Source organism: Canis lupus, chromosome 11 (genome assembly GCF_048164855.1).
Source record: "Canis lupus baileyi chromosome 11, mCanLup2.hap1, whole genome shotgun sequence".
In the NCBI taxonomy this organism is placed as follows: domain Eukaryota; kingdom Metazoa; phylum Chordata; class Mammalia; order Carnivora; family Canidae; genus Canis; species Canis lupus.
In genome coordinates, this window is record NC_132848.1 from 2646737 (window position 1) to 2671918 (window position 25182).

Below are 25182 nucleotides of genomic sequence, written 5' to 3' on the forward strand. Positions count from 1 at the left end.
CTCTTCGGTCTCAATTTTATCTTCTCAAAGGGATTTTAAGTTCCTCAGGGACAAGATAGAGTTTTGGCATTGTTTTCTTTTTTGAAATAACTTTAAAAAAATCTGCTTTTGGGACGCCAGGGTGGCTTGGTGGTTTAGTGCCTGCCTTGGATTCAGGGTGTGATCCTGGGGTCCTGGGATCAGGTCCCACATCAGGCGCTTCTCCCTCTGCCTATGTCCCTGCCTCTCTCTATTTCTCATGAATGAATGAATGAATGAATAAATAAATAAATCTGCTTTCATCCATAGTTCCAGGTACATAGAAAGCATGGAATAAACACTTGCTGGTTGATATTATTATGTAGTGCTAATACACAAGTTATTTTTTTTAATTTCATTTATTTATTCATGAGAGACACACAGAAAGAGAGAGAGGCAGAGACATAGGCAGAGGGAGACGCAGACCCCATGCAAGGAGCCCGATGTGGGACTTGACCCCGGGACTCCAGGATCACGTCCTGGGCGCAAGGCAGGTGCTAAACCTCTGAGCCACCCCAGGGATCCCAATACACAAGTTAAATAGCTAAATGCTCCTGCAAGAAGTCAGGAGGTTTCAGTAGTTCTGTTCAAAGAACAAAACCTATTAATAACTAGCCAAAATGAGTTAATCCCTATGAAGTCACAAGTTATGCAAGTATCAAATATTTTGTGAATTTTGTCAATGTCACTGGATTCAATAAGAATATAAAAATTAAAAAGCTACTCGAAGCAAGAAATATTCAGCTAACACTTGCAAGTTCTCAGGAGATTACTTTTTTTTTAACATTTTTTTATTTTTTAAAATTTATGATAGTCACAGAGAGAGAGAGAGAGAGAGAGAGGCAGAGACATAGGCAGAGGGAGAAGCAGGCTCCATGCACGGGGAGCCTGATGTGGGATTCGATCCCGAGTCTCCAGGATCGCACCCTGGGCCAAAGGCAGGCGCTAAACCGCTGCGCCACCCAGGGATCCCAGGAGATTACTTTTGTGATAATCATACTCTAACCACACACACCTCCTTACAGATTTATATCCTCCAAGGAAGTAGGTTACTTCCAGAAGCCCGCATCAAGTATATGTAGTCCTAAGAGACTTGGATTAATTAGCATAATGCCAAGAAGAACAGGATCCTGGGCTAGACAAATTGTTATCTGTGGAGTATATACTAACTTGCAAAACTATTTGGAAAGTAATGATTGGCCACATCAAAAAGAAACCACATAAAGGAGATTGTGTTCATTTCTACTACTGAGAATGAAGTTTATAAACCAACATGTATCAGACCAAGTATGACAACATGGGATCCTTAAGCTGTTTTTGTAGTGGTCAATGCTGTATAGTCAAGAAGAGATCAAAATCAAAACTGACAGAAAACTCTTGTTATCTCTTTTTTTTCTTTTTAAGATTTTATTTATTTATTCATGAGAGACGCGGAGAGAGAGACAGCGAAACAGGCAGAGGGAGAAGTAGGCTCCCCGCAGGGAGGAACTCAATCCCAGGCCGGGATCAAGACCTGAGCCAGGGATCCCTGGGTGGCGCAGCGGTTTGGCGCCTGCCTTTGGCCCAGGGCGCAATCCTGGAGACCCGGGATCGAATCCCACGTCGGGCTCCTGGTGCATGGAGCCTGCTTCTCCCTCTGCCTATGTCTCTGCCTCTCTCTCTCTCTCTCTGTGACTATCATAAATAAATAAAAATTAAAAAAAAATAAAATCTTAAAAAAAAAAAAAAAGACCTGAGCCAATGGCAGATGCTCCACCACCGAGCCACTCAGGCATCCCCCTATTTCTTTTTTTAATAAGTTAAGACTGAGATGCTATTTAGCTATTTGTACCAAAACACTCTTCATTGATACAGCCTTGCGGGAGAAAAAAAAAGGCAATTAAGACAGGCCAACATCACAACTATCTGGAATAAGGATTATAAGGATTGTAAAGGTTTTTTTTTTTAATTTTTATTTATTTATGATAGTGAGAGAGAGAGAGAGAGAGAGAGAGAGAGGCAGAGACACACAGGCAGAGGGAGAAGCAGGCTCCATGCACCGGGAGCCCGACGTGGGATTCGATCCCGGGTCTCCAGGATCGCGCCCTGGGCCAAAGGCAGGCGCCAAACCGCTGCGCCACCCAGGGATCCCGGATTATAAGGATTGTAAAGCTGACCATAATCATCATCGTGAGTCGTGGCCAGGTAGTTCGCTTTCAATCATTATTAAGAAGACACAGAGAAAAAAAAAAAAAAAAGAAGACACAGAGAGGGGCAACTCGGGTGACTCAGCGGTTTAGTGCCGCCTTCAGCCCAGGGCATGATCCTGGAGACCCAGGAACGAGTCCACGTCAGGCTCCCCACATGGAGCCTGCTTCTCCCTCTGCCTGTGTCTCTGCCTCTCTCTATGTCTCTCATGAATAAACAAATAAAATCTTTAAAAAAAAAAAAAAAAAAAAGAAATATTGTGTCTGACCTTTGAAAGAGACACAAGATGTAACAGCAAAAGAGCACGAAGCTCTACTAAACTAAAGCAGTTACTGGTGCTAATATTGGTGCAGTGTGAACTTATCAGACACACATCCTCTAAGGCTGACAAATACATCAGTACCACTTTTAAATACTCTCCAAAAGATTGGCAAAGTCCTGGAACATAACATGTTTACTTCAAGACAACTGCACTCAGATGACATCTCACGAAGAGATAATGGCAGAACAGTCAATCAATGATTACACTGAAACAAGATTCATTTTAATGATTCAATAAAGGACAGTATGAAACAATGAAGCATGCTTGGATCCCTGGGAAATATCTTACAGGTCTATTATAAAGCATGAAAAAGCTATTTTCTCCTCCTGTCGTGACAGTCAAGACAATAGCACTGTAAGTAGTAACAGGCAGATCCGAGTGGTCAATTTCTAAAAGACAAGGGTTTTGTTTTGTTTTTTAAAGATTTTATTTATTTATTTATTCATGAGACAGAGAGAGAGAGAGAGAGAGAGAGAGAGAGGCAGAGACACAGTCAGAGGGAGAAGTAGGCTCCACGTAGAGAGCACAATGTGGGACTCAATCTCAGGACGCTGGGATCACACCCTGAGCCAAAGGCAAACAGTCAATTGCTGAGCCACCCAGGCGTCCGGAAGAGACAAGTCTTAAAATAGGAGAACTGCTGGTCTCAATTTAACCTTTTCTGCTATGGTGACCCACACAAATAACAATTACCTGAGTAACATTTAAAAAAGAAAATGGAAAAAAAAAAAAAAAGAAAATGGAGGGACACTTGGGTGGCTCAGTGGTTGAGCGTCAGCCTTCGGCTCAGGGTGTGATCCTGGAGTCCTGGGATCAAGTCCCGCATCAGGCTCCCTGCGTGGAGCCTGCTTCTCCCTCTGTCTGTGTCTCTGCCTCTCTCTCTGTGTGTCTCTCATGAATAAATAAATAAAATCTTAAAAACAAACAAATAAATAGAAAAAATGGAAAACAATATATTCAGATTATACAACCTTCTGAACCTGCTGATACAGGGCTTTATGAATGCTTTAAGTACTTGTGAATGTGTATATTTTCCATAATTCCTATGCCTTCTTTCACAGTGCCAACCTAATTTCAAACTCCCTTCCACTTTCCCCCAATAGCAAACACAATTCAATACACAGTTGGCATTGAGTAAGTATTGACCAACCAAATGAAGCAGGATTTGCCAAAACCCCAAAAGGATTGCATCAGATCAGTGGACTGTGCATGTTATTCTGTGCCATGCATCAAGTAAACTCTTTGGGGGCTTTCTCCTGGTCAAATCATCTATCTAGTGTATCTGCTTCACAAAAAGGGACCATTCTGTTCCTATTTTACCTGTTTCCAAATAAGAAAAGAAAATGAGATGGATGTCTTGCTATAAACCTAGCCAGATAACTTGTACTTTACCCAGTGTTTGTGAATACCATGTAGGGTACTGGAAAGAGGATGGAAGGAGTTATGTACTATCCGCTGGGACAAGGCAGTCTTCTCATACTCCAACCAGTTCAAACTAGTAGAGTCACATCTCATTTTCAGAAATCAAAGCTCATTTGTTTCTGGATCCTAATCCCAGGGTAGTAACCACCCTTCTGCTATGAAACAGTACAGAACATTGGCAGATTGGCATTAGTCCTCCTAGCTAGACTGAGAACTGCCTTAGCTGTCATTCACCTAACATTCCAAGATCTTCCTCATTTGAGGACAAGAACGAGAAAAAGGGACATTTGGGGCTAGAGCAGACTACTCTGTGAAATCTTCCTCAGGGATCCTGTAGTTAAGTCACATCTTTTTCAATGTTCCAACAGCCCTGTGTAATATACCCTATTGCAGCAAGATTTACTGAACTGTATTTTTTTTTACATGTATCTCACCCTAATCAAACCAATAACCTTGGTGATAGAAAGCATGTTCCATTTATCTATATAATCCCAAGGACTGAAAAAAAAAGCAAGCCTAAAATAAAAATTTGTTAAATGAGCTTCTGTCATAACCGAGAGTAGTAATCTTCTTAAAGATTCTACATTCCTTTTTCTTCCTTCACACTAAAGTCCTTTAAATCCCCATCACACATTACACCAAAATTTCTTACCTCCCAGTACTTGGTTCGGTTGATACCCTCTGCATATGCTCGGGCAAAGTTACTTTCACTGTTGAGGGCTGTAATGGCTGCACTGAGCTGAGACATAGGGTGTAGATTGGTAGGAAAGTTGTCCAGCATGGTGACCACATGGGAAGGTAGAGCTGCCCTCTTTGCCCACTCTTTTGAGAGCCAAGACACCTGTAGAAAGGCAGACATTGCTCATAACACTAGGCAAGGGAAAAAGAGAAATAAAAAAGACAGTGACATCTAAATAAAGAAAATCCAAGAGAATTCAACTCAGTCCACTTATACTGCAGAACTCTGCTCTGATTCCTTCCCCTTACTATACATCCCTACAAACTACCACCCAGAGCCAAATCAGGATTAAGTGCCTGAGATTAGAGAAAGGCAAAGAAGGAGAAAGAGAAGGGCTAATATCCTTCTGCTTTACCTGTTCTTCTGTTGGGATTTGTCCAGTTACCAGCAACCAAAATAAGCCCTCTGGCAGGGGTTCTTCACCGCCTTTAGCCTTAGGCAGCAGTTTCTGGCACTCAGGGATACTGTAGCCTCGGAAACGGATGCCCTTGAGGGAAAAGAGATAGGAGGTACAAATTTTAAATTTACTAGCCTGGAAGTCACATAATTGACTAGTCTCATTCTTATCAGACCTTTCAACAAGTTAGAATAGAATTTTTAAAGCTTAAAAAAATTTTTTTTAAAGCTTAAATCTTGGGATCCCTGGGTGGCGCAGGGGTTTGGCGCCTGCCTTTGGCCCAGGGCGCGATCCTGGAGACCCGGGATCGAATCCCACATCGGGCTTCCGGTGCATGGAGCCTGCTTCTCCCTCTGCCTGTGTCTCTGCCTCTCTCTCTCTGTGACTATCATAAATAAATAAACATTAAAAAAAAGGAAAAAAATAAAATAAAAAATAAAGCTTAAATCTTCACGTAACTTAATTCTATTTAGTACTTTTAGTTTTATTAGGTAATATATTGAAAAGGTAGATTTGTTCTTCAGTTATCCCACACGTACCTATTTTCCATACACAAAGACAAATGCTTTGTTTTCTTTACCCTCATCAGTCTAATCTATGGTGCGCACAACAGTCAGTAAACTATGATTAGTGTTGACATGAGGGTCTCTTACCTCATCAGGATCAAGAACTGATGTTTCATATACTAATCCCTTCATGCCTCTCATGCCACCGTACATCTAAAGAAAAAGAGAGGATAGGATGTAACAAGTAGTCAGAATAATTCAGGCTAGAGCTTGTTAGTGTTCCATGGCATCTGAGAAAGGAAATGTACTTCCTGATTTGCAAGACTTCATTCATAGAAAGATTTCTGAGAGGTTTACTTACCATAGAACAGAACTTTGCAGGGAAGCCTGCTAACACTGGAAATGAAAATTTTAAGTTGAAAAATCTGTCTTTATTTATTGTGTCTGCCTCTGCTTCCTTCTCTTCTTATATTTTATTCTTTATTCTACCCATTCTTACTCCTTCATTCCCACAACCAAAGTCAACAGAATGCGATCTACAACAGGGAAAGGAGATAGAGACCAAAGACTAAACACTGCTGTGGAATTATCATTTGAGCTGCTCAGACTCTTAGAGCTGGGGAAGCCATCCTAAGCTTGTTCTAGACCACCTGCTGGAGCTGATCTAGGTGTATAAATGATCAACACAGCATTAACTCTAACAGAGTCCTGGCCCCAAAAGCTGAGGGGTTGGGATGAGGAATAGATACTTCATTCATCTCTCCCATGGGTAAATTAATCTAGGCTCAACTATTAAATATATTTAAAAATACTGGGGATCCCTGGGTGGCTCAGCAGTCTGGCGCCTGCCTTTGGCCCAGGGCGCGATCCTGGAGTCCCGGGATCGAGTCCCGCATTGGGCTCCCGGTATGGAGCCTGCTTCTCCCTCCTCCTGTGTCTCTGCCTCTCTCTCTCTATATATATCTATCATGAATAAATAAATAAATAAATCTTTTAAAAAAATAAAAATTAAAACAGTCTAGGGCACCTGGGTGGCTCAGTCAGTTAAGCATCTGCCTTCAGCTCACGTTGTGATCCCAGGGTCATGGGATACAGTCTCACATTGGGCTCCCTGCTCATGAGGAGTCTGTTTCTCCCTCTATCTCTGCCTCCCTTTTTCTCCCTCATAAGTAAATAAATCAATCTTAAAAAAAAAAAAAAAAAAGAACAAAAACAAAGAACATTAGAACATTCTAATTTCTAATGAACATCTTAAGCTCCAACTTTTCCATGTATGGGACAGAATGCTTCTGAATAGTCAGTGAAGAGAATTTTTCTTTTTTAAGATTTTATTTATTAAAAAAAAAAAGATTTTATTTATTTATTCATGAAAGACACAGAGAGAGAGGGAGAGACAGAGGCAGAGAGAGAAGCAGGCTCCAGGCAGGGAGCCTGATGTGGGACTCGATCCTGAGACCTTGGGATCACGCCCTGAGCCAGGAGCAGGTACTCAACCGCTGAGCCACCCAGGCGTCCCAAGAGAATGGTATTTTTGTTGAAGCACATTACAGAGCTACTTTTTCCAGCCAAGACCCCACAATCTTTACCATGTCCACAGTGATTTGGCCCACCACTGTCTTGCCATGTTGCTGCCTGAAGGTCTTTATTCTGGCCTGCTCCTTCGGTATCAAGTCGGCCAATATGTCTTTCAAATTCTAAAAAGAGACATAGAGAGGTTAGGTGATGGTCAAAATGTTGATTAGATTTTTCCTACAAAGTAGGTATGCTAAGACTGCTTTTTAGAATTTGGCTTTCTCTATTTGCCAGAGAAATATGGTCAACTACTCTGCCCAGATGAGGGTAAAAGAATTAGGCAGAGAGGGAAGGGAATGGAGAATTTATGGGTACGAAGTTTCAATTTGGGAAGATGAAAGAGTTCTAGAGATTGATAGTGATGATAGTTGTACAATAATGTGAATGTACTTACTGCCACTAAACTATACACTTAAAAAAGGTTAAAATGGGAAACTTTATGTTATGTATATTTTATTATAACTTAAAAGATAAGGCAAAAATATTTGCTATTCCCATCTCACTACACTCTTGAATAAATTACTTCCTAAAATAATAGTAATATTAACTAATAGTTATAACAACAATAACAAAAGACACCTCTGAGTTACTCAGGATAATGATGAGAAGCTAGGTGGTAACAAACCCTACTCCCCATCCCATAATCCCAGGGTCAGATTGCCTCAGTGATACTCTTTTCCAGTCCTTACCGTAGAGGAGGCACTGGCATGCCGAGCAGCAAGAACAAGACAAGATGCATTCTGCAAAGAAAACACAGCACCTTATGCAACAATTACTCTTTCCTCCTATGTATAACAAGGAGTTATAGTGACTCATCCTCTTTCTCTCCACCTTACTTAGCCTCCGAGGACAGTCTGACATAAAAAGAGCTGTAAAAGGCCCTGAATAGCTTTGAAGGAGTCCCCAATCTGGAGGCAATAGCAGATTTAACTCTGCATCCATAGCTTTAATAGCATTTGCTGTGGAGAGGCTCTTTCCAGTCATCTGGGTTTCATCAGGGCAGGCTTTGCTAGGCACTGAAAGGTCAGAGAGGTGGTTGTTAGAGTGCCCAGGCCAACCCAATCCAGCTGTCAATAGTTCTGAGTGGCCTCAGAAAAGCAAATGAGGGGACTGAGCGACTACTTGACTCTGCTGGTAAGACCTCTGCAGTGCCTAGTCTTTCGGCAGCACTTCCACCTCTCCAGCCTAGGAGAGGCCACAGGCAGAGGCTGCCTTCACCACACTTCTTCAAAGTTCCTGGAAAAAGCTCAGGAAGACAGAATACCTACAATGTAACAACAGACTACTCAATAACAGCACTGGGAAACCAAAAAACTGGAAAACTACTTTCCAAACAATGAGAGAAAAGAATTATTAAGCTAACGTATATCCAGGTGAGGAAAAAGTCTTAACAAAGGGGGTGAAATAGAGACCTTTCAGATAAACAAAAGCTGAGTTTGTCAAATACACACCTGTCCTAAAGGAATTCTACAAAGACAAATAGTATAGTTCACCTGTTTTCTATACTTAGAGATTTCTCCCCACAAAAAGAAAGGCTACTCTCTATGAGAAGATTGCTGAGGTGCAAGAGTTCAACACTGCCTTTGAAAAAAAACAACCAATTACACTACTAATCAGCTATGAAGTTTGATAAGATTAACTTCTCTGCACAAGATTTTGAAGATAAAATGATAGTCAAAGCCACCTTCATTTTCCTCATCTATAAAAGTGGTGTTAGGATGCCTAGGTGGCTCAGTGGTTGAGCATCTGCCTTTGGCTCAGGGCGTGATCACCGAGTCCTGAGATCGAGTCCTGCATCAGGCTCCCTATATGGGGCCTGCTTCTCCCTCTGCCTGTGTCTCTGCCTCTCTCTCTCTGTGTCTCTCATGAATAAATAATTAAGATCTTAAAAAAAAATGGTGTTAAATACCCACCACATATTTCACAGGGCTGTCTTCTGATAATTAAATTACGATGATGTGAAAGCACTTGGCAAACTAAAAAGATTACACACACACACACACACACACACACACACACACACACACAAACTAATCCAGGAACAAGACCAAACCTTTCCTCATTTTGTCAAAAGGCCAGATACACCTTTTCTTGTAACTATTGCACTGCTGGCTGATTGCACTGAAAATCATTTGAAGCAATAGTACTGTATAAATTCCAAAACAAAACAACAACAAAAAAAATAAATAAAATAAAATAAATTCCAAAACAGGGGCACCTGGGTGGCTCAGTGGTTGAGCGTCTGCCTTTGGCTCAGGTCATAATCCCAGGATCCTGGGATGGAGTCCTGCATAGGGCTCCCTGTAGGGAGCCTGCTTCTCCCTCTGTCTATGTCTCGGTTTCTCATGAATAAATAAATAAAATCTTTACAAATTTTAAAAATTTTCCATGCCTAAGGGGAGAATTCAGAAGGGCTGGAGATGTTTTAGAATTTAGTATCCTTCTTTTTTGGGGGCACCAGGAAGAACTGGAAAGGAAAGAGATCCTTCAGAAAAGGTGTTTTTTTTTTTTTTTTAAAGAAGGTGGGGAGGGGGAGAGGGAGAGGGAGTCTTAAGTAGGTTCTCAGAGAAGTGCAGAGCAGCCTGGGGCTTGATCCCTGAGATCTTGACCTAAGCTGAAATCAAGAGTCTGGAGACTGCCTTTCTGTTTCTCCTCTCCTCTGCCCCTCACCCCCTCCCATGTGCACACATGCACACATGCTCTCTAAAATAAATATTTTAAAAATTAAATGATTTTTATTTTTATTTTTATTTTTTTTTTTAAAGATTTTATTTATTTATTTATGATAGTCACAGAGAGAGAGAGAGAGAGGCAGAGACACAGGCAGAGGGAGAAGCAGGCTCCATGCATTGGGAGCCCGACGTGGGATTCGATCCCGGGTCTCCAGGATCGCGCCCTGGGCCAAAGGCAGGCGCCAAACCGCTGCGCCACCCAGGGATCCCAAAATTAAATGATTTTTAAAATAAAATAAAAAGACTCAATCCAAAGCTAAATTCAGAGAATACAAGGAAAGCTACTATGTTCCCAAAATAAAGGGGGACTGCCTCAGCTTGTTAACTCCTTTCATTAACTTTCTAAAGAATCTCTTCTGGCTCAATGGGAACCATTTGGGCAAAAAAGTAGGCAGCACAAACAGGCCTTTAGCCTCTTCACCCTTCATGGGGAAAATGGAAACCTGAACTAGTATCTAAGAAATGATTTTACCTTTTCTTATTAGTCACCACCGAGTTAACAAGAAAACATGCAAATAAATTCTGTTCCTTGCTCCATGGTCCCTAGATCCTGATATAGAAGGGCCACCTCCCAGAGACTACATCAGCCCTGCAGCAGACAGACCTTTTAATTGTGGGTGGTTGGTTGTTGTGGTTGTTTGGTTTCTAAAAAGGCTACAGGGGAACATATCATCTGAGAGGTGTTAAAATCTCTCCATAATGATCTCTTTTCCACTTTAAAAATTTTTTTTTCAAAGATTTTATTTATTTATTCATGAGAGACACAGAGAGAAAGAGACACAGGCACAGGCACAGGGAGAAGCAGGCTCCACACAGGGAACCCAATTCGGGACTGGATCCCGGCACTCCAGGATCACACCCTGGGCTGAAGGCAGCGCTAAACCGCTGAGCCACCCGGGCTGCCCTCCACTTTTTAAAAAAAGATTTTATTTATCTATTTATGAGAGACAAAGAGACAGGCAAAGACATAGGCAGAGAGAAAGCAGGCTCCATGCCGGGAGCCTGACTCGGGACTTGATCCCGGCACTCCGGGATCACACCTCCATCCAAAGGCAGGCGCTCAACCGCTGAGCCACCCAGGCGTCCATTTTTCCACTTTTAAATCAGTTTTAAGTTTCTATGACTGCAGGGGTGCCCTGCTGGCTCAGTTGGAAGAGCATGAGACTCCTGATCTTGGGGTTGTGAGTTCGAGCCCCACGTTGGGTGTAGAAATTACTTAAAATCTTTTAAAAAAAAGATTCTAGGGCAGCCAGGGTGGCTCAGTGGTTTAGCGCCGTCTTCAGCCCAGGCCCTGATCCTGGAGTCAGGATGGAGTCCCGTGTCAGGCTCCCTGCATGGAGCCTGCTTCTCCTTCTGCCTGTGTCTCTCATAAATAAAATTTTAAAAATAAATAAATAAATAAAGGAATCAGATGGGTCATTACTGCTGCTTCATTACAATCATTTCTCATATCTATCTGTATGAATGCTACTTTAAAACAATAGGGAAGGGATCCCTGGGTGGCGCAGCGGTTTAGCGCCTGCCTTTGGCCCAGGGCGTGATTCTGGAGACCCAGGATTGAATCCCACATCAGGCTCCCAATGCATGGAGCCTGCTTCTCCCTCTGCCTATGTCTCTGCCTCTCTCTCTCACTGTGTGCCTATCATAAATAAATAAAAAATTAAAAAAAAATAAAAAATAAAAAAAATAAAACAATAGGGAACCCTGGGTGGCGCAGCGGTTTAGCGTCTGCCTTTGGCCCAGGGCGCGATCCTGGAGACCTGGGATCGAATCCCACATCGGGCTCCCAGTGTATGGAGCCTGCTTCTCCCTCTGCCTATGTATCTGCCTCTCTCTCTCTCTCTCTCTCTCTGTGTGTGACTATATAAATAAATAAAAAAAATAAAAAAAATAAAAATAAAACAATGCATAGGGGGGATCCCTGGGTGGCTCAGCGGTTTAGTGCCTGCCTTCGGTCCAGGGTGTGATCCTGGAGTCCCGGGATCGAGTCCCATGTCGGGCTCCCTGCATGGAGCCTGCTTCTCCCTCTGCCTGTGTCTCTGCCTCTCTTTCTCAGTCTGTGTCTCTCATTAATAAATAAATAAAATATTTTAAAAAATAAATAGGGATCCCTGGGTGGCGCAGCGGTTTGGCGCCAGCCTTTGGCCCGGGGCATGATCCTGGGGACCCCGGATCGAGTCTCACGTCGGGCTCCCAGTGCATGGAGCCTGCTTCTCCCTCTGCCCCTCTGCCTGTGTCTCTGCCTCTCTCTCTCTCTTTCTCTGTGTGACTATCATAAGTAAATAAAAAATTTAAAAAATAAATAAATAAAACAATGCATAGGAAGAGAAACTTAGAACTACACTGTCACCCCACCATTTCCAACATCAGCGAAGTCTTCATTACCTTTGTACTAAGCATCTTGCCCTTTCAGGTGAGGAGCTTCAGGAATAACTTAGAGGGTTGATCTCAACTGTCCCTGATGATCTCCATTAGTAACACTTCTTAGACCTTCAATTTGTAAAGCAGTCCTGTTTTGTGGATAGTGTGGATATGCAGCTATAGAATAAAGAATATACTAATATTCTGTTTCTACTGCCCTTCTCTGCTGCTTATTACCTGTGACTCCAGCCACGTCATTTAATGGTTCTGTGCGTCAGTCTCCTTATCTGTAAAATGGGAACAGTAACAGTACCCAACTTAAAGGACTGCTGTGAGAATTAAGGCAACACTTAAAAAGCACTTAAAACCACGTCTGGCAAATGCTTTGTACTTGTTATATAATAAATACATAAAATTAAACAGTATGGCCATTTTCTCACATCCTCTCTGCAGCTTAAAAGAAAACTAAAGAAATTAGAAGGATTTTAAAGGCAGCAATTCGTTGATATAACCACTCAAAAGGCTAGAATAGGAAAAATTCAAGTTAGAACAATTTTACCTAATGAGGTAAAACACAGAGTACACGATTAGGAATGTGGAAAGGAAATGTGGGTTTTAGCCCCAGCTCCATTACTAGACAACAGACAAAACAAAACAACTAACTGCAGTTGACCCTTGGAACATGGGAATCAGGGATGCAGACCCCTCATGCAGTTGAAACTCTGGCTATAACTCTTGATTCCCCCCAAAACTTAACTACTAACAAACTACTGTTGGCTGGAAGCTTTACTGAGAACATAAATGGTCTATTAATACCTATCTTATATATTGTATGTTACATACTGTATTCTTACAAAAAAAGTAGAGAAAATGTTAGTAAGAAAGTCCTAAGGAGGGCAGCCCTGGTGGCGCAGCGGTTTAGTGCCGCCTGCAGCCTGGGGTGTGATCCTGGAGACCCGGGATCAAGTCCCACATTTCTCCCTCTGCCTGTGTCTCTGCCTCTCTGCCTGCCTCTGAATAAATTAAAAAAAAAAAAAAAAAGGTCTTTTGGTAAGAGATCTCATTTCATTAAAAAAAAAAAAAAAAAAGAAAGTCCTAAGGAAAAAATATATTTGCAGTACTGTACAGTAAAAAATCCACACGTAAGTGGACCAGCAGTTGAAACTGTGTTGTTCAAGGGTCAACTGTATTGTTCCCCTTTCCTTCTCCATATTTAGGATAACACTCAAGCTACTTAGCTCAAAGTCTGATAAGTCTAATAAGGACATATGTAAAGTCTAATAAGGACATAGGTAAAGGTACTCAAAAGCCTTGCTATTTAAAATATAACTGCCTAGCCAGCAGCATTAGCATTTCTTGGGGCTTGTCAGAAATGTAGAATCTTGGGCCTCACATCAGACCTACTATATCCAAATCTGCAGTGTAACAAGTTCCCTAGGTGACCCACATGAACAATAAGGGAGAAGCATAGAATGTAGACCCTGGGATGTACAGCTATTAACGATCAAGTCTTAAATCCAGGTTCTGCCACTATCCTGCTGTGTTACCTTGGCTATATGACCTAACTTCTAAGTCTCAGGTTTCATATCTCTAAATTGATAATAATAAAGCCAATTTTGGGGTAGATAAGTAGACTGTACAAAACAGTCTGCATGAAAGCATCTAAAAAACAGTGACTTCTGCATAAGTGAGTTCAATAAATAGGTGTTTCTCAGAAAAGTGTTGTTGTTGTTTTTTTTTTTTTTTTTTTTAAGATTTTATTTATTCGGGCAGCCCCGGTGGCGCAGTGGTTTAGCACCGCCTGCAGCCCAGGGTGTGATCCTGGAGACCCGGGATTGAGTCCCACATCGGGCTCCCTGCAGGGAGCCTGCTTCTCCCTCTGCCTGTGTCTCTGCCTCTCTCTTCGCTCTCTCTGAATGAATAAATAAATAAATCTTTAAAAAAAAAAAGATTTTATTTATTCATTCATGAGACACACAGAGAAAGAGGCAGAGACACAGGCAGAGGGAGAAGCAGGCTCCCTGCAGGGAGCCCGATGTGAGATTTGATCCCAGGACTCCAGGATCATGCCCTGAAGCAAAGAAAGGCACTCAACCGCTGAGCCACCCAGGCTTCCCTCTTCGAAGAAGTGTGTTGGCCTATTACCTACCATGTCAAGTGTCATTACTCTCTCCTGGAATTGGATTCCAGGAAAGAGGTAGTCAAGCCTGAGGAAGGGGTGAATGGATAATTCCCTCTACCTGCAGAATAGGAAATAAAGCCCCGATTTTCTTTTTAAGGGCCTTAGGAGTGTCCCAACCAGGAGGGGAAGAGTCTCAAGGAGAGGAAACAAATCTAACTACCCAGCAGAATAAATGACTAGAAAGGAGAGACTGGAGGACTGTTATACCCAAGGTTACACACCTCATTTCACCTACCTCCTAGCTGCCAAAGAAACCTGCTGAATAGCTTTGTATAGTACATTCAGACTATACTCACTGATGAGACAGGCAGATTACAAATCTCTGAGTCATCCCTGAACTTTCACCTACCAGCTCCTCCCTCTAATTCTTGAGGCGTGGCAACTAGGCTTTTGCCTTCCAGTAGCACGCCACGTGGTGAGTCACCCTACTGGAACAGCAGCTGTCAGGTGAATCAGGGAGTCACCTTATTCAACAGGTCAGCTCCTTCAGGTGGAGAGATGGAGAGAGCTGCTTCCAAAGACAAGGGCCTGGCTCACGTGTCTGACAACGAATTCGCTACAGGGTAGGGGGTAGGTGGTTACAATCAGTAAGAGGCTTTTTTAAACCTCAAACGCTGCCACCCCTTGCAAGAACTTATAGTGAGTCTGCTATTATTGATGGAAGTGCGCTGTAGCTCTCAACTGTGCTACAATAGAAAAATGTAATTAAAAGAACTTCCACCTTAAAGGGACAAGAGAGGAAAAGGACTTAGTACATGCAGGAAATTCTGCCAAGCACTTGCCTTGCCTATAATACTTAAGGTATTTCTGGAATAGGGTATTGGCCAATTCACCAAAAATCATCTGAAACTACTCCCTCCTCCCTCAAATTCTAGGAACAGCAGAGTCCTATTTGAAAGAGCACTTTAAAAAGTGGTTATTTCCCTCTTATTCCTCTTAACCTATTGTCATCATTGATCCACACTTAGGACCTTTACTCCAAAGGGGAAGGGCCAAATTTTCTTTGATCCTCCATCCTAGGCATATTTAGAACATGCCCTGCAACATATCCAAGAGCTCCAACATTAAAAGCCTGAGAGAGATGCTCCTGATTTTAATAGAGCCCTTGCCCTTCATCGAAAAAAGATCAGAGCTTGCCAAGCCAGCAGAACTGGCTTAGTTGATGAAGCAAACATAATGCACTAATAACTGGTAGGAAAAATCTTGTTGTGCTGCAAAGGCTTCCAATGAAGAAGGAACAACCTGCATTAAAGGAAAAAGAACACGCACAGGACAAAGACTCCTCTCTCCCCAGAACCAGGTCAGAAAACTAAAGCCTTTTAACATCTGTGTTTCACAATGGTGATACTGGAAGTCGGCCTGCACTCCTCGATCAGGCTGCTTAATAGCCTGAGCACGGTAATCTTCAGATTTCATACCTTGAGCTCCTTCATACTCATGAGTTTCCTTAATAATTCTACCTAATTGTCATTTTCTAACAGACTCTTCCCTAAAGACTCACTCCAAGGAAGACCACCAAAGACCTCAGAAAAGAATCAAGAGCCCTAAACTTTCCTTTCAGTAGAAATCTTTACAGTTCTTTAACAATTATTTTCTGGGGGATCCCTGGGTGGCGCAATGGTTTAGCGCCTGCCTTTGGCCCAGGGCGCGGGATCCTGGGGACCTGGGATCGAATCTCACGTAGGGCTCCCGGTGCATGGAGCCTGCTTCTCCCTCTGCCTGTGTCTCTGCCTCTCTCTGTGTGTGTGACTATCATTCATAAATAAATAAATAAATAAATAAGTAAATAAATAAATAAATAAAATTAACAAACAATTATTTTCTAAACATCTACTTATTCTATACACACTAAGTGTACACAGGTGAGTAAAGCATATAGAATCTGCTGTCCTATTAGTTTTCTGAGAACTAAATACTGCTCTCACTTCCACTAGGAGTTTGTTTTAAGATTTTATTTATCCCGGCAGCCCAGGCAGTTCAGCGGTTTAGCGCCGCCTTGAGCCCAGGGCGTGATCCTGGAGACCCGGGATAGAGTCCCATGTCGGGCTCCCTGCATGGAGCCTGCTTCTCCCTCTGCCTGTGTCTCTGCCTCTCTTTCTCAGTCTGTGTCTCTCATTAATAAATAAATAAAATATTTTAAAAAATAAATAGGGATCCCTGGGTGGCGCAGTGGTTTGGCGCCTGCCTTTGGCTCAGGGCGTGATCCTGGAGACCCGGGATCGAATCCCACGTCGGGCTCCCGGTGCATGGAGCCTGCTTCTCTCTCTGCCTCTCTCTCTCTCTCTGTGACTACCGTAAATAAATAAATAAAATTAAAAAAAAAAAATCTTAAAAAAAAAAAAAGATTTTGGGTATTTGAGTCAAAAAATGAAAGACAGTCATATGCTCAGAAAGACCAATTGCTGGGATTCCTGGGTGGCTCAGCGGTTTTGCGCTGCCTTCAGCTCAGGGCCTGATCCTGGAGACCCGGGATCAAGTCCAGCATGGGGCTCCCGGCAGGGAGTCTGCTTCTCCCCTCTGCCTGTGTCTCTGCCTCTCTGTGTCTCTCATGAATAAATAAAATCTTATTTTTTTTTTTTAAAGACCTATTGCTAACTTTGCTTCACTACTGTTTCTTTTCTTTTTTTAAGATTTTAATTTATTCGGGATCCCTGGGTTGCGCAGCGGTTTGGCGCTTGCCTTTGGCCCAGGGCGGGATCCTGGAGACCCAGGATCGAGTCCCACATCGGGCTCCCGGTGCATGGAGCCTGCTTCTCCCTCTGCCTATGTCTCTGCCTCTCTCTCTCTGTGACTATCATAAATAAATAAAAATTAAAAAAAATTTTTTAAGATTTTAATTTATTCATGAGAGACACAGAGAGAGAGAGAGAGAGAGAGAGGCAGAGACACAGGCAGAGGGAGAAGTAGGCTCCCTGCAGGGATCCCAGATCTCCAGGATCAGGCCCTGAGCTGAAGGCCGTGCTAAACTGCTGAGCCACCTGGGCGGCCCTTCACTACTGTTTTAAATTTCATGCCCTACTCAACTCTATCACATAGAGCACTGAAGGGCAAAAAGAATTACTATGTAGCTTTAGAGAGATCCACCACATCTGGCTTCCTGCCTTCTGCCCACTTGGATTCTAAAGAAACAAGAATGCCAGCCTTCACCTTTCTAATGATCTACTTTAGCAGTGCTTCCCCACACCCATGCATTCATCTGTTAACAATCTAAAGGCCACTGGGGGGCACGTACCTGGGTGGCTCAGTGGTTGAACATCTACCTTTGGCTTAGGTAGTGATCCCCGGATGAGTCCCATTATCCCTCCCCTATCTCTGCCTCTCTCATGAATAAATATAAATAAAATCTTAAAAAAGGCCACTAGGATAGACAAATGCAGTTATCCCACCAGTAGCACATGAGGAGGATTTACTCTCCATTTTTCATCTTCAGCCCACCTAGCAAGCACCAAGGAACTGACATCCCTTTGAGCAGGCTGATAATCAAAGTGAAGACACATAGATTTGGGTGCTTGCCTTTAAAAGTTCTAGGCTGTACAGAGTGCCTGGCTGGCTCAGTTGAAAGAGCATGTGACTCTTAATCTTGAGGTCGTGGGTTCAAGCCCCATGTTGGGTGTAGAGATTACTTAAATAAATAAACTTAAAACATCTTTAAAAAAGATTTATTTATATTTATTTATTTTTATGATAGACACAGAGAGAGAGAGAGGCAGAGACACAGGAAAAGGGAGAAGCAGGCTCCCTCCATGCCGGGAGCCTGATGCGGGACTCGATCCCCGGACTCCAGGATTGTACCCTGGGCCAAAGGCAGGCGCCAAACCGCTGAGCCACCCGGGGATTCCCAACTTAAAACATTAAAAAAATAAAATAAAAGTTCTGAACTGAGAGCCTAGCTAATATTTCACAGAAAAAACTTAACTTTTGTTGAACCCGATTTCTAACTAGGATTAATACAAAACACGTTCAGTGATGTAGATCTACTGTAAAGGAATTATAAGTATTAAATACATGTCTTGAAAAAGTCTAGAGGGACGCCTGGGTGGTTCAGCAGTTGAATATCTGCTTTTGGCTCAGGGTGTGATCCCGGGGTCCCGGGATCGAGTCCTGCATCAGGCTTCGTGCATGGAGCTTGCTTCTCCCTCTGCCTGTCTCTGCCTCTCTCTCTCTGTCTCTCATGAAGAAATAAATAAACTCTTTAAAAAAAAAAAAGTGTAGAAATACTTAACACTTTTGGCTTGATTTTCTCAAAGTCATTGAACATCTTGGCTTAGAGGAGCAGTGCTCAATGGTACAAGAAATAATTATGATTTGTTAAGTCACAATAGTGTTAAAAGAGAGAACAGAAATAAATCAGTGGCCATACTCTAACTCCCGACCCAAATCCAAACTCAGATCACATGTGAAAAAATAATACATCACAAAGATAAGGCATCCACAGCTAATACTAAGACCACCGTTTAGTAGAAATTCATTTGGGTAAACAAGAAGTCGAATAATCTGAACTAGTATCTCTTTCCAACTCAGGTGTTCATTAAATTACCTGAAAGTGGATAGAGTGGAACAATGTAACAATGACTGGCATTTGTGTCACCTAGCAAGGTTAAAAAAATCTCTTCTCAGAAAAGTGAAACTACATCTGACCTTGAGAATCAAAGTGGTAGGGGTCAGTGTTCCCAGATCAGGAAATGAATTCTCTTTGCTTTCCAAAGCCTACCTTAGCAGCAAAAGTAAAATCAGTTAAGCTTTAGGCTGATCTGAATATTCAAGGCAGGTGCTAGCAATGCTACAAAGTGAACAGGCTTCCTTCTTGCTATCTTGGTTATTCTACTGAGATCTCAGGAAATTTCCACTGGAGTTTTTTGGGCTTTGCTAGTTTTTAAGGATCAAAAGCTTTCAAATGGCTTCCAATTTACAGGTTTCTGGGGTCCTCAGGATCATTTCTACCAGTAAAGTCAACAAAACAAAACAATACTGATTCTACAATTATGTAGCACTATCATCCCAAAAGCTTCCTGGGCTTCCCCAGAGGCTTAAAAAAACAAAATGAATTCAAAAACTAAATTCTAAAGGCTTTTAAAAATCACTGAAGGATTAAATGATCTGGTCTGGGTTAGGAGCTCTGGAATGAGCTAATTATGGTGTCGTGTCCCCTATTCTGCCAAAACACTATCTAGAACTCGCCTCATTTCCCAAGGGGCCTTCCTTACCCTGTTCCCTGGCAGCAGCAGAAGCAACAGTCAAGTAAGACAAGTGTCTCCCAAGTAAGACAAGTGTCTCCCAAACGATCAGCCTCCACCTGCTGCTGGGCACCCGGAAGAACCTCCATGCTAGATTCTACAGGCTTCACCTCATCTGCCAGCCATGCAAGCTAACACACAGCACGCCAATGCCATCCTAAGACTTTCCTTTCCTCCAGGTGCTGGCAGCTTTAATCTGCAGGAGAAAGTGTAAGTTCTCTGCAGAAGTCAAGGTCACTTGTGGGACTGTCCCTGCCTGGATTAAAGGGCTGGGACTCTCTCCTCAAAACAGCAGTTTCTCTATTTAAAGGGTTAAGTGACCCAGGCACCAAAGCCCTGGCCATTTGAAATTGAAAGCACCATTACCTGCAACAAGATTCCTATGATCCAAAGGCAAGAACGAACATTCAAGTAAATGAGGGCCTCAAAGAACGAGAGGGCTCTCTCCTGGGTAGACTTCAAAGCAATAGCTAAGCCTGAGTGAGCAAGGAGTAGGACCGGTCATGTGACTTTGGCAGCACTATCTCCAGTCCAGTATCTTCACTTTCTGGCCTGCCGTTTGGAGGAAAAATCTTTCTGGTTCTTTCTGCAATCATTATGTGATAATCATGCAGAAGGTCTTACAGAAGGGCTCCACCCCACCCAGGCTCCTCCTATACGAAGAGTAAGTGCAAGAGTCCCAAGGACAAAGAGGACCCAGTACCACTCTACCAGCAGAACTGCTAAGGCTCGGTCACTAAAAGCTTCAAAAATTGGGTTGGAGAAACAGTAAGAAGCAGTTTGGGAGCCGACAAGGCCCTCTCCGCAAAGCAGAAGCCGAAGCCGGCCACGGCGCAGCTCACCAGGGGCAGTGCACGGAGCCGGCCGCCGGCCGCCTCTCCTACCCCCGCACCCCTCTCCCCAACGGGCCCTTCCCCTAAGTCCGGAGGCACACGACACCGAGGCTCTCCAGCGGCAGCTCCTTTCCGGGGCTCCCCCGTCCTGGCCGAGCCGGCTGACAGCAGCGTCCGGGCTCTCCGCCCGCCCAAGACCGCAGGCCGGAGCGGGCAGCGCCCTCTTCACCCCCGGGGGCAGGAGGCCAGCGGAGCACATGGCCTGGGAGCGCCACCGAGGGCTGGCGGCCAGCCAGGCGCCGGGCCCCTTTAAGGCGCGCAGGGGTGTGAGGTGGAGGGGAGGGGACCCCGGCGCCCGAGGGCCTGCAGTCGCCTCAGCCCCACCCTGGGGCCGCGCGCTCCCTCCCGGAGTTGCTCACCTTGGCTCCGAAGAGCCGGGCGGCCGCAGTGAGTAGAGCCATGACGGGCGAACGCGGGCTTCCGGCGGGGAGGCAGGACCGGGAGAGCTGCGGCCGGGGAGCCGCCGCCGCTGCACCGAGGGCCGCGCCGACGGGCCGACAAGGTTGAAAGGAGGCGGCTGAGGGAAAGGGGAGACGAGCCGGCGGCGGCGCCCAGCCCGGGGTCCTCGGCGAGGCCCCGCCCCCCGCCCCGACTCGCTCCCGCCCCTCCCAGGGGACTCGCCTCGGGCCCGGCCATTGGCCCGGCGTCCGCGGGGGCGGGACCTGAGCCGCTGACAGCGGGCGCGGCGGGCAGGATTGGACCGCCGGGCTGGGCCGGGAGGGGGCGCGGAGCTGCCTAAGTATGTGCCTGCTAACTCCGTTAACTTCCTCCTCGGCTTCCCTTCTCGCCCTCAGCGGTTCGGGGTTAGCTCTGAGGGGAGTGTGGGAGGAGGGCTCTGACCGAGGACTCCGACCTCAGAGGGCCTCGGAAGCCGGTCCCATCCTGTACCGTCGCGGCCACCGACCACTGCCTGCCCCTCCTACCAGCTGGCGGTCTTTCCTGAGGAATGCCTTTGGTCAGTGACTTAATGGCCTTAGAGGTGACGTCATGTGGACAGGCTATGATGCCAGCGCTGGCTGCCTGGCGATCCTTTGAGGTCAGCCGAGGCCACGGTATATCTTTATAGATAAAGAGACCCCTAATACATGGGGAAGGAAGGCAAAGGCGGGAGGCTGGTATCCAGTGCTGTTTACGGGCCGTCAGCTCTGCGTCCAGTGCGGGGAAGTCGAAGTCTTACAGATGCCCCTTAATATGAAGGCTTCTGAGGCCGCCTACCTGGCTCAGCCGGTGGAGCATACCACTCTTGATATCGGGGTTGTAGGCTGGAGCCCCACCTTGGGTGTAGAGATTACTTAAAAAAAAAAATCTTAAAAAGAAAAATGACAGTTTTCCAGCACAGGCCAGAACCTCTGGGTCTCAGCCACTCTAGTCACATAACCCCATGCAGCCAGTTCACCCCACATCTAGCCAGACATAAGGGCAAAAGTTGCAGACCAGCCCCACATCCAAAATCAGGCATTAAGCACCCTCTCCTTTTGTCACATCACTTCCATGGAGCTTCTGGACCCCTGCTCCTACTTGGCTGTCTTCTGTACACTCTTATCCTATGCTTGCCAGGGATCATTAAATGAACCACAGTACTAAAGTGATCTTTCATATCACTCTTGACTAACTTCTCTAGGAAGACAAGACCTCAGGACCTTTGCACTTCCTAAGAGTATCATTGTCATTGACCTAGGGGCACGGTGAAACTGGCCCAAGGACCAGGGCACCTTATCTACAAACCCCAAGCCCCAAATAAACAGTTCTTTTATCTCTTCACAGAGCAGTAACAAGATTCAGAAGTCTCAGTACCACCTAAACCAGGTTTAGATAGACCTTTTTTTTTTTTTTTAAGATTTTATTTATTCATGAGAGAGAGACACACACACAGAGGGTGAGAGAGAGAGAAAGAGAGAGGCAGACACAAGCAGAGGGAGAAGCAGGCTCCATGCAGGGAGCCTGACATGCGCCTAGACCCCGTGTCTCCAGGATCACACCCCCAGGGCTGAAGGCCGAGCTAAACCGCTGAGCCACCAGGGCTGCCCTTAGATAGACCTCATTTATTTTTATTTATTTTATTTTATTTATTCATGATAGGCACACAGTGAGAGAGAGGTAGAGACATAGGCAGAGGGAGAAGCAGGCTCCATGCACCGGGAGCCCTAGTGAGATTCGATCCCAGGTCCCCAGGATCGCGCACCCTGGGCCAAAGGCAGGCGCCAAACCGCTGCGCCACCCAGGGATCCCGATAGACCTCTTTTATAAAGAACCTGGTTTATAGCTTGAGTGGGAAAGAGAAAGAAAGCCACTATTTCTCTTCCCAAGTTACCTTGTACTTAGTTTCAGACCTACCAACCAATACTCCTCTGATTTAGGGTTCAGATAGGTAGGACTTAGGAAGGAACTTCATAAAGAAAAGCCAGGCAGAGCCCCAAAGGAACATTGACCTCAACTACCTTCTCGGTGACTTCAAAGTTCCACTTATCAATATTTGCTCCCAATTTAGTATCTTACAGATATTTCCTCCTAACCCTAGAATAGTCTGACCTGGTTTCTGCTCTCTAGTTAATTATCCACAGACACCAACCAGCTGACCAGGGGCCTGAACTCCAGTGCCCGCAAGACAGGAGGCATTTTCAGGATGAGGCTACCAAAGGGATATTAACTATTATTATTAAAATGTTTTTATTTTTTTTAAGTATTTATTTATTCATGAGAGACACACAGAGAGGCAGAGACACAGGCAGAGGGAGAAGCAGGCTCCATGCAAGGAGCCCAATGCGGGACTTGATCCTGGGACTCCAAGATCACAACCTGAGCTGAAGGCAGATGCTCAACTGCTGAGCCACTCAGGCGTCCCCAAAATTTTATTTAAGTAATCTCTGCACCTAATGTGGGACTCAAACTCACAACCATGATATCAAGAATTGCATGCTTTACCTTCTGAACCAGCCAGGTGCCCCCCACTCAAAGAGATAAATCAGAGTGGCCATAAGGGTAACCTACTTTGGAGCTCTAATGATTGGAGGGAAGGTGAGAAACAGCAGTGCTTTTGACACCGTGTCCTGGAGACTAGTGTTATGAAGGCTTTATGGGCTTGTTTTGAAGTTGTTTAGTCTTGACGTCAACTACTATAAAGCCAGTGGGAAAGCCCAGGGATCAGAAGGACTAAATGTTACTTCACAGAAGCTAACTTAGAATCTCTTTCTAAATGTGAATGGGACCTGGGGAAGAGAGAAGAAAGGGAGGACTGCTATGAATAAAGCAACCAAATGAGCATTAGGTCCAAATACAACTAAGTGCCTGAGGAGAGGGGGCAATGGAGAGAAGGCTGACAATTGAGGTCATATTGACCTTGCAAGATCCTCTTTAAAATGAAGAGGCAATGGTGCCCCCTGGTGGCTATGGGTAAGCTGGGGGTGAGGGGAATGCAATCCAAACTTCAACTTAAACTGCCTGTATCAGTAATAGCTAAAATTTATACTTACAGGGATGCCCAGGTGACTCAGCAGTTGAGCATCTGCCTTTGGCTCAGGGCCTTATCCCAGAGTCCTGGGATTGAGTCCCACATCGGGCTCCCCAAATGGAGCCTGCTTCTCCCTTTGCCTGTCTCTGCCTCTCATGAGTAAATAAATAAAATCTTTAAAAAAAAAAAATGTATACTTACAATTTTCAGGTACTATATAAATATGGTACACCCATTATCTTAAAATTAATCCTCACAACAAGTCTAAGGGATGTAGGTAATAGTATCTTTACAGAGGAGGAAACCAAGGTTTAAAGTATCCAGCTAAGGATTATAGTTCATAATTGGCCAGAAGCTGTATCTTAACTACTAAGCTGTATTGTTTTTATGGTGATGAATGTGAATTATCAGCTGCAACTCAGGATGGGGACTTCTGAGTCATTGTTAACTGCCTCCTGGGCACATCAGCTCAATGTGTTCTATATTTTTGTGTGTGTGTGTGTGTTCTATATTTTTAAACATTTTATAAAATAAAAACTATAGTCTTACTTATCTGTAAAACCTTTGTACATCCATACCTGAAATAAAGGTATGAGAGACGAACATTTAGCACCTAAAGTGACCAAGGAGTAGGATAGATTTCTTCAATGAATAATCCGTCTGGAGAGATAGCTGAAAGTTGGATAGAATGCCTTTTCACTATTGATTATTAGAGTCAGAGGGCATGTGTCCAAACTTAGAGGTAGTTTTCAAACAAAAGTACTAGTGTACACAGACACTGGGGACTACATGGAGAATCCACTACAGGGAATGAGATATAACAGACCAGTGGCCTAGGGATAAGACGATCACTAAGTCTTGGCTCATGGAAGTCTTGACTCCCCATGACACAACCTCTTTGAGCTTAGTTTCTTCATCTGTAAAATGGGAATAACATCTACTTCTTAGAACTGTTAAGATTAAATAAAGTATATGTGCTTGTTATGAATATTCACCATATACTAGTTCCTTTGCCCTTCCTAGTCATCCCTGTCCTATATTTAAAGGACTCTTATCCCTCCTCTTAATCCTCTTTAACAGCATAAAAACTCTCTAAAACTTATTTTTATTTTTTGTTAAAGATTTTATTTGAAAGAGTAAGCAAGAGAGAGAGAAGCAGGCTCCTCGTT

General features: G+C 44.1%; 1 protein-coding gene and 1 non-coding gene across 5 annotated transcripts in view; one reads left to right on the forward strand and one right to left on the reverse strand.

Moving 5' to 3' along the window:
• Window positions 1-25182, reverse strand: part of LOC140600532 (protein canopy homolog 2) — a 37190-nt gene that overhangs the window by 6428 nt on the left and 5580 nt on the right. For 2 of the 4 annotated variants that reach the window (XM_072768833.1, XM_072768836.1), the window contains exons 4-8: window positions 7853-7903; window positions 7178-7285; window positions 5739-5804; window positions 5044-5175; window positions 4602-4790 (exon numbers count right to left, since the gene is read on the reverse strand). In XM_072768833.1, the coding sequence (XP_072624934.1) occupies window positions 4602-4790; window positions 5044-5175; window positions 5739-5804; window positions 7178-7285; window positions 7853-7903 (546 nt within the window). Of the gene's footprint in view, window positions 1-4601; window positions 4791-5043; window positions 5176-5738; window positions 5805-7177; window positions 7286-7852; window positions 7904-12493; window positions 12544-20038; window positions 20128-20924; window positions 21151-25182 lie in introns of those variants that run through there. The other 2 variants (XM_072768834.1, XM_072768835.1) reach the window with 2 other exon arrangements.
• TRNAR-CCU (transfer RNA arginine (anticodon CCU)) lies at window positions 11029-11101 on the forward strand. The gene has a single exon. It is a non-coding gene; the product is annotated as a tRNA-Arg (tRNA).